At 38.0% G+C, this 9,544-nt stretch overlaps 1 protein-coding gene and 1 long non-coding RNA gene across 2 annotated transcripts; one reads left to right on the forward strand and one right to left on the reverse strand.

Moving 5' to 3' along the window:
• The first annotated feature begins 204 nt into the window (after positions 1-204).
• Positions 205-3,000, forward strand: LOC127628679 (G2/M phase-specific E3 ubiquitin-protein ligase-like). Its single transcript, XM_052105467.1, has 9 exons — positions 205-276; positions 365-653; positions 761-820; positions 1,108-1,184; positions 1,324-1,377; positions 1,737-1,942; positions 2,087-2,189; positions 2,295-2,457; positions 2,599-3,000. The coding sequence occupies exons 2-9, from the start codon at positions 468-470 to the stop codon at positions 2,698-2,700; spliced, it is 951 nt and encodes a 316-aa protein (XP_051961427.1). The 5' UTR covers positions 205-276; positions 365-467; the 3' UTR covers positions 2,701-3,000.
• A 672-nt stretch (positions 3,001-3,672) lies between these two features.
• LOC127628682 (uncharacterized) lies at positions 3,673-4,490 on the reverse strand. The gene is made up of 3 exons (XR_007968693.1): positions 4,391-4,490; positions 3,901-4,295; positions 3,673-3,782 (listed from the first exon to the last, which is right to left on the reverse strand). It is a non-coding gene; the product is annotated as an uncharacterized LOC127628682 (long non-coding RNA).
• Positions 4,491-9,544: the final 5,054 nt, after the last annotated feature.

Consider the following 9,544-nt stretch of genomic DNA (forward strand, 5'->3'; position numbering starts at 1 on the left):
GAAAACGTTCTTTAGCCCTTAATGAAAACATCACACATTCAGAGGTATGTAATCATTAATTAACTGCCTTGCCTAAAGTAATATCTAAAGATTAAAAACACCCATCTTAAAATTCATATTAATTCTTGATGTAATAAATATTAGTATGACAAAATATAAATCATTTTGATACAGTTTTAATCAGGTTTCTATCATTTTAGTTTTCAGATTTGCTTTTGAGCACATATCCAAGACTGGCAAGTATCTGTGGTGGCTGGTTGCTGCACAAGTCCACAGGTATGTAGGCATATACACTGTATTAATGTCCATGGTTTCAAATTGTGTTTCAATGTACTCCCTAGATGAGTAATTTTTGTATATCCAGATTGGCTGGGGGTGGGCAGCGGAGATTGGCTGTTATCCCTCCAGATTTAAATGGATACACCGGCCAGCAGCTACAAGCAGTGAATGGGAATGGAAAATACACAATGTACATTGCTCCTTTACAAGAAGAACTGGATACAATTCCTTTACCACCAGAAGCAAAGGAATTTGAGAAGATGCCCAAAGCCCAATGTACAACCTGCAAGAACATGGTTCCACTTCAGATTCTTCCAGGACACATAAAGGAATGCAAGAAAGAACTTGTAGATTTGTGTGATTCTGCTGAAGAAGTATGCTTGGTCTTTTAGGCATTATTTCAGGATTTATTAGATTGAAAAATTACATGTTTTTATTGTGTACTGCGCTGAAAAGTGTTGTTATTGTTTTTCATTCCCAGGAAAGCTGCAAGGAAGAAGATGATGTATTCTCAGCTGCACTTTCCTACCAGACAGACAAGGTAAGATACATTTTGCTGTTATTTTTAAGTTAAGAGCCTAATTTACAAATGCCATTTATTAGCACTCGCAAATATATGCAAAAACAGCATTGTAACTTGTGATTGGTCTTTACCAAGGTATTTTCTTTGCACCAATTGCAGGTCATGGTGTTATACATGTCACTTTGCTGGTTCTATAAATTAGGCTCTACAAGTGTTGTTTAAGTTTCTTTAGCTTAGATATGTTTTCTTATATTTCAGGAGTAGTGTGACACTTTATTCACATGCATTGTAAATTCATTTGTTAGACAGCTGAGTGTCCTGTGTGCACAAATACATTTCATCCTGACATCATTGAGATCCATGCAGCCAGTTGCGGATTACGGTAATGTTGGTTTCAGTGCTACTTTATGTATACCATGTTGATTTGACAATAAATTAGATGTAAGGAGATTTCCTGCCAATTGTTTTTAAATGTAATCGTTTATTGTTAATTCAGGACAATCTGCTTTCTTTGTGTGCAGAACTTCAGATGATGATGACCATGAGTCAAGTCATCCAATCAGTACCTTTCAAAGGTAAAATTGTATATTAGTGAATTATGGTGGTGAATGATGTTATCTGAACAATAAACCTTTAAAGAGATACTGCAGTATCAACTAGCTTTTTCCTGTTGAAAAGTGATGTTATGTGTGGTCATAGAGAAATCTAGTAATCCAGAAACATGGTACGTTTGTGATATTTTGCCAGTTTGGACTTGCATTGAGACCTCACTTCACTCCTGAGAACGTCACAGTATAGGAGGATGTGCGAGTATTGTACCAGGCCTAATGACCACCCTGAGAAACAGTAGCAAACACCTATGAAATCTTAAAACCACTCATAGATTTAGTTGTGATTCAAATTGTTCAATGTCTGTATTTTTTTTATTTTCCAGTTCTGAGGACATCTTGAATTGGATCGGTTGTCAAGTTGATGAGACAAACACATTTTCCATCTGTGTGTCACGAACTGATCTCTACAACAGAGCCATGCAACAGTGGCAACGGCAGAAGAAGACCTCACCCAAATGTAGACTTAAGGTCACATTCTTTGCCGAGGCAGGCGTTGATACTGGTGCCCTTACCAAAGAATTCCTCACAGGTACAGGTGTATGTCCATATTTGTTAAATCAGACACGTATGTCAATAGGGGGCCTCTGGTGGTGCAATGGGCTCAAATGCTGATTGGATGAAAAAATGAACATTGAAGAGACCTTTTGAATTTCTTGTATTTGTTGTTTTCCAGAAATGCTGGTAGAAATAGAAAAAAGACTCCTTGTTGAAGGTCCAGATAGGAAAGGGAAGAATCCTGTTTACTGCCTTAACAGTTTGGACTGTAATTACTTCAGGTGTGTAATTAAGTTATTTTTGCATGTTGTCTTTAATCTTATTAATTGCAGTACTACTTTAGTTTATATGCTGTGTTTCAATTGTTTAATTCTTTTGTTTATTAGGACTGCAGGAGAAGTCATGGCAGCTAGTCTGGCACAAGGTGGACCTTGCCCTAACTTCCTGCATGAGTGGTGCTTCAGATATCTCTGCTCTGGTGACTCTGACAGTATTCAAGTGTCTGCCAGTGATGTCACAGATTTAGAACTGTCACAGCTAATTGTAAAGGTAAGTCCAATTTTATCAAGGTCAATAATAGTATTAACTTTATTGTGACATGATTGCACAAATCTAATGACTTGTTTGTTTGACAGTAGAGCACAATGATGCAATGAGAACAACTTTTACTTAACACCAATCGACTTTCAGATAAACAGCGCCAGTGATGACAACATCAGCGACCTGATTGATGACATTGTAACCTTCAACTTCATTCCATTAAATCTTTTGCAAGGACTGATTATATCTTAGATGTTTCTTTGTGTCACACATAGACTTTCAATGCACTGAACCATTGATATATAAATGTCTCTGCCAAATGATTCTGACGATGCAGATGGATCAATCATGGACTGTACAGTTTCCATACTAGCTGGAGTCAGCGGGCACTCAATTTCTGGGACGTCAACTCCATAAGGTTCTTCAGGCACACCTTCAAACATCTCCCAGTCAGTTCCAAACAGCTCCATGTTCTGAAAATAGTGTTAATTTGTATGAAACAATCTTTAGAAATATTTGAAAACACTGCCAAGCACACATTGACCTACAAAGGTCTAGTGCAGTGACTAAAGAAAATAAAGACAAAAAATCTATCATAAATTAAGCTCAGTTGACTTTGTCTTATTGTGTGCTTACTTAAGTCAAGCAACACACTACTCTTACATACGTCTATATTATTATTCAATAACTTTCTTATAGAGTTATTGACACCATTCAAAAATTTTAAATTTCAGCTTTTTATATTAATCTTAATCCACACCTTCATGTTGAAAACATTTTAACTGTACTTTGAGAGATAGCTTCAACAAACCTGCAAATCTTCATCTGCGTCACAAGGATTCTGCATGTGACCCATAACCCAGTGTTGGTTAGGGGTGAGTCCACCTTCAGATCGTAAGGGATGGTTGTCCCAGCCTTCTGTGAAGGTGTGAAGGGCCTCTGCCAGATGCGGAAAGAACACATAATGGGCACAAAACAGATGGACAGCATCTGACAAATCCAACAGGTGATCTTCTTCTAGACTGTGAAGAACTTCATAGTACAGATGAGTGACACAGGTCCAGACAGCTCGCCATAGGCGCTCAATTCTAAATAAGAAATAACAGGCCTTACTCAACTAAAAAGTAATCATTCATGTAGTCTTACTTAAAATACTTTCCAACAATGATTTAACATTCTCACAATGAATATACTGTAGATTATGTAAATTATTATTTTTATTATTTTGGTTGTGTACGCTTCGCCCAGCGATGAAGCTCCCTCTTCCGGTGCCTTTAACATTGAACATGGTTTCAGCAATTGCGACATTTTCAACGCTTTCATCGGCTCTGACCCTTGAAAATTAATGGGGGAAATGTTCATTTATAATTATCACAACAAAATATTCCATTGAACATTACTGAAATGATCAACAAGAGCATAGAAACAGTAGCACAAGATATCACTATTTACCTGGAAGGCCAGCCAAAGTTTTCCACTGCCTTGAGGAAAAATGAAAGGGCAGTGTTTGAGTGGTTATTTGTTGCTGGTTCCAGATACAGTATCTATACAGACAAACAAGAGTTTCATATAGTGAATCTGCAAACGTTTAAATATACTCACATTGCCTACTGCACACACTAACAATGACTTAGGTTAAAGTATATTACCAAATGTAATGCACCAAAAATGTGCTCATTAAACGTGACTCTTGCTGTGCACATGGACCCATATGCAGTCTATCAACAGTGAATACATGAACACAAACATATTCAGGAAGAATAAAGCACTATAAAAAAGTAGTAAACAAAAAGTGATACACCTTTCTTGAGTAACCATCTATTGCTCCAAATATGACGATGATGTACCTTGAAATCAATAGGATGAGATGACATTGAGATGTCAAAAGAGCTGCATTAACTCAACACCCATAATAAAGTACATAAATAAATGAATATCTTACCTTATGAGCTTATGGTTTGTGTCCACATGCACTAATGACAAAGGCCGCTGTACGAAGTATGTCCTCCTGACGATGCAACCCAGCTGTGTCATTCTTTCCAAAATTCCTGGAGCGTCGACTCCTTGATGCGATTCCACTGAATTCTATGTCCATTTGCTTGCAGACAACCTTTAACCATTCTGTATCCTGCGTTTGGGATCCTGTTTTTTATGGAGAGGATAGCATCATCCAGTTCACTGTCAGATAAGCTGCTGTATGTAAGTCTTGTGGACAACCCGAGTTCATGCATAAGCCGGAAAATTGTACTTTGGCTGACACCCAGCAGATGGGCGATACAAGACGCTGGTAAGGGCATATCAATGAGCCGGGACAGCAGCTCCCCAGAAAAACAAAATTTTGGTCGGCCGCGTCCTCCTTCTCTAATAAAAACACAGGGACTCTCTTGGGAAAGAGCTGCGTGGATCATTCCTTGAAGGGATAAAAGACACTCCACAATTTCAGCTGGGATGTTTAAAATGGTAGATGCCGATGTCAGAATAAAGGCTTCCTGATTTACAACGTACTGGAAGTAGTCCAAATTAAAGTATGGTTGACTTAACGTGTCAGTGATCCTTGAGTCCAGACGCTGCAGTAACTGAGTAGCCAGTGGTCCCTGTAAATGCCAAAATACATATTAGATGCAATACACGGTACCGTTAACTTAGCCGTACCAATTCAACATTATGTAACGTTAGGCTAGATAGACATTCAAAACATTACAACTGAAGTATGTTTGCAAACGAATAGGCGTAGCTAAGTTAACTTTATCATTATTTTGCAAGCTAAAGCAAATAACGTTACTTCGTCTGGCTCAGTTGTCATTACTGCTCTGGTCGACATTGCTAAACATATGATAGCAGTTAAGTTTATTTCAGGTAATGTTATTGCATATCTTGCAGTTCAGTGTCAATCGGCGAAACAGGTCAAGTTCTAACATCACTAACTATAACGTTACTTTCACACAGAGCACTTAATCAACGCTAACGTCGTCTAGCACTAGTTACCAGCGAGTAAATATCGTTTGCAAGCTAAAGCAATAACGTCTTTGAGTTGCAGAAATGTACATCATTATAAAGTGCTATCATAATAGTAAAATGGTATAAAAATTTTTGAATAAACACGTTATTTACTTTACCTGTGATGCTGAGCCTAGGCTAGCAGCCTCAGGTCTGTTGTTAGCCATCTTTCGCCTTTGACACATGCGCGTTAGATGGGAATCGAGGTTCGATTACCTGCCCTATGAAGGCAGTGACGTCATTTACAACTGTTCTTTACTCGTACCCACAAACTTGAATTTGTGTTCATAGTGAAGAATTCGTAGTCGTAGAAATCAGAGTTGTACTCATGAATGTTTACAGTCATAGCTTCTAGAGTCACACTCACATAAAAACACAAATGTGATTTTATTGACTCAGGTGTATGAAAATGTAATTTTGCATGCCTTAGTTAATTTACGCACAAATGTTTACAAATACGAATACGAATGCTTAAAGTTGTGCATACATCTTTTTGAGAGTAATCTTACTCCATACCCAAACAGATACAATTTTGACTGACAAAAAAAAAAAAAAAAACTGCTGCACTGCTACTTTTACATCACAGACTGAAAAAAAAAAGGCAATCGTATTTGGGTACACCCTCTAAATGAAAAAAGGCAACAATTTGGCACTTTCCACCACCTTGTTCAGGAGCTGCAATTAAGTCCAGAAAAGCACCAGCAGTACTTCAGAATGAATGCAGAGCAGATGGAGGATCTGCTGTCAGTCATTGGACCTGACATCACAGGGATGTCTATAAATTACCGGACACCTATTGGGCCAAAAGAAAAACTTGCAGTAACATTGCGGTAAGCAATTTTCTATATAACCTATTTATATCTGATTTACAGTTTACATTTGTAAGGCTGTTGGAAGAATGAAGACAATATTTTCAAAACAATCATTAATTTAATGGATTTTACCATGTGAGCCATATGTCAAGATAACACAGTAATGTACACATAGATCATTTTAATAAGAATAATAATAATTGCTGACCACTCTAGCCAGCCTCCACATACATTTAATTAAGGGTGGGCCCAAACATCACATTCTACAGTAATAAAAAAACAATACCTGTATGTAATCTAACATAAAACAGGATTAGGTTAACAATTCCCAAAACAAACAAATGTTACCTATTATGAATATCGTATGTTGAGAAAGCTGAAGGAGCCACAATATTTTAATTTGGAGCATTCCAGCTACCAAACAGTGGTGGTCCTGTGTGATAGCTAATCACACCTTGCCCATGATGTGCCTGATTACGCTGCACATCCAAGTCATCCAGGACAGTAGCATCTCTATTTTTGCCTGTGTTTGTTCTCTTTTTCCCAAGGACCTCATTTGAGGTGCTAAACTTAAAAGGAAAAGTTCGGTTTCGTCATGTTGTTTTGGTGGCACTGTTGGTGTTGCTAAAAAGTCTATAAGCTTTTCATTAATTTGTGTGTTTGGACTTTTTGGGTCTCTTTTTTTTCTCTTGGGTCTCTGTGGCCATCCTGAAACTTCACTTTCGGTCCCTGTTGTCTCTGGTACTGGGCTGAGTCATTTGTGTTTCTAAATCACCTTCATGGGTCGACCCATCCACATAGTTGTCGAAGTCAACGTTACTGACTGTACTGAGAAAAAGAAAGAGAGACAAACAAGAGCATACAGTTTGCACCATTTTTTTTTTACAGTTAAAAGTCTAATTCAAATCATACTTTAATAAATTTAATTCACACTTCACAGTGTATTACTATAAATAGTACCTTCTATTTTGTAGGAAGATATTTAGGAAGGAAATTGCAGCAGCATATTTCCACTCCTGTTGACGCACTGCTCCAGAGCCACTTGGCAATTGTTGTCTTTTCTTCCACTTGATGTAGTTGTCTCTTAGGGACTTCCATCTCATTCTGCACTCATTTTCTGTGAAGAGGGAGAAATTTATGTTTATATGTGTATGTTTTACAGATATCTGGCCACAGGAAATTCAGTAAGAACGATTGCCTTTAACTACCGTATGGGGAGAGCACAGTGGCTAAATCCATCAAGGACACATGTGCAGCTATTAACAGGCGGATGATGGATACACACCTAGCAAGACCAACTGAGCAGGAGTGGAGGAATATTGCCTCAAGATTTTCATGTAGGTGGAATTTTCCTAACTGCATAGGAGCAATAGATGGGAAGCACATCCTCCTCTTTGCACCACCACATTCAGGCAGCCTTTATTTTAATTACAAAAATACATTCTCTGTAGTATTATTGGCTGTCGTTGATGCCGAATATCATTTCCGCCTAGTCCATATTGGAGAGTATGGACGGTCAAGCGATGGGGGTGTCTTTGCTGGCTCAGCCATAGGGCAGGCTCTAGATGCAAAGAATCTGGAGATGCCAGATGATCAGCACCTTCCAGGAGTAGAGCATCTGGGGAACATGCCATTCACCATTGTTGGGGATGCAGCATTCCCATTAAAAACCTACCTGATGCGGCCTTACCCTGGTAGGGACTTATCTACACAACAACGCATCTTCAACTACAGATTGTCTCGAGCGCGCAATGTAGTTGAAAATGCCTTCGGCATTTTGTCATCTTGCTGGAGGATCCTGCACAGCAGGATCAACATACACCCTGACAAAATAAACAGCCTTATTTTGTCAGCTTGCATCCTGCACAACTTTCTTCTCAAGCCAATGGAAGTAGAGAGGTGGCTGAATACCAGTGCCCCAACTCCTGGATCGACGAGAGCATTTCTACTGTTGGTGGACTTCGTGGTGCAAGGGAGGCCTACACAGTTCGAGACAAATTCTGCTCTTATTTCAACTCTGAGGGACATGTATCTTGGTAGAATGAAATGGTTTAATGGTCACCATAGTCTTATTTTAATTATTTATTTATTCTATTTAATTGATTGTAGAATTGATCACTTTCTTGATATCATAATAATGTAAATATTTAATATCTTAATGTATGCCTGCTTACATAATAATTTAGTCTTTGATTAGCATTAATATTAGACTGCACTAATTAATTATCAGCATTATTATGTATTATTACAAATCAATTTCAACATTTCTTATAGCTACTAATATGATTTGTTTGTTCAATAAAACAAATATGTTACATATTTTTCGCTGAAGCTATTGGTTTCATTGTTAACATCAATTAATATTCCTGTGGTTCACTGGTGGCATGTTATTGGAGTCTTATTTCAACATGAAGATTTATTTAATGAAATATCATAATTGTAAGTTTGTGATCAAAAATATTGTTATTTTTAAGGACATTATGAGATTAAGATAATGTCTGTCCTGTACGTTGTTTTACTGTGCAATTAAGTACAGTCGTTGCTAACGTCAGTCACAGAAAATTTTACCTCAGGTCGTAAGTTAACATAATTAGAGAATCTTACCTGAAAATCCAATGACATCTGCGATCTTCCTCCACGCTGCTGAGTTCCTTATGTTGTCTTTGAAAAATCTGTGGTTTATTGCAAATATTTCAGGGTATTTCCCTACTTCATTGATGAGTTTTTCGTCGTCCATTTCGCTCCGCTACTACACTACAGAAATTACCTGAAGTGTGTTGTGACCTGGTAAATCCAGTAGGTGGCAGTACACGACCGTGAATGTAACCACGAGAGGCAAACGTTACATCGCCTATGCTTTTAATATTTCGCACTGAGGTTAGAGCATAGACAGTAAAAGAAAGGGTTAGAGTATGGTTAGTATGGTAGAGTATTGAAAAATGGGGAAACAGGGGAAAATGAAAGATTTAAAAGGGCTATGTTTGTTATATATTTTTTCCAATATGACTTTATTCAAGCTGTTAAATTAAGAATGTTAAACTAAATGTATATTGCAGCACAGGGTGAAGTCAGTATGTACATTAACGACGATTTGAGACAAATAAATGTAAATTTAATATACAACTATGTAAATAGCGCTCTGTGGTGCGGCAGGGTTTTGAACAAGGTCCTCAGCCGTAGCTGGGCACTGCGGACAGACGCCGAATGGCGCCGCTGGTGTGTGTACACTCATAGAGAATAATGTGTTCGAATTTTAAAGACATGGCGCTGCGCGACGCGGCACTGCA

The sequence above is a fragment of the Xyrauchen texanus genome, chromosome 35 (genome assembly GCF_025860055.1).
Source record: "Xyrauchen texanus isolate HMW12.3.18 chromosome 35, RBS_HiC_50CHRs, whole genome shotgun sequence".
Taxonomy (NCBI): Eukaryota; Metazoa; Chordata; class Actinopteri; order Cypriniformes; family Catostomidae; genus Xyrauchen; species Xyrauchen texanus.

Bases quoted from the DNA above. Each gene is read 5' to 3' on its own strand.
- LOC127628679 (XM_052105467.1), top strand. From the start codon at position 468: ATGTACATTGCTCCTTTACAAGAAGAACTGGATACAATTCCTTTACCA. The intron at 654-760 runs GTATGCTTGGTC...TTTCATTCCCAG, and splicing joins TGTGTGATTCTGCTGAAGAA to GAAAGCTGCAAGGAAGAAGA. The intron at 2,458-2,598 runs GTAAGTCCAATT...ATCGACTTTCAG, and splicing joins TGTCACAGCTAATTGTAAAG to ATAAACAGCGCCAGTGATGA.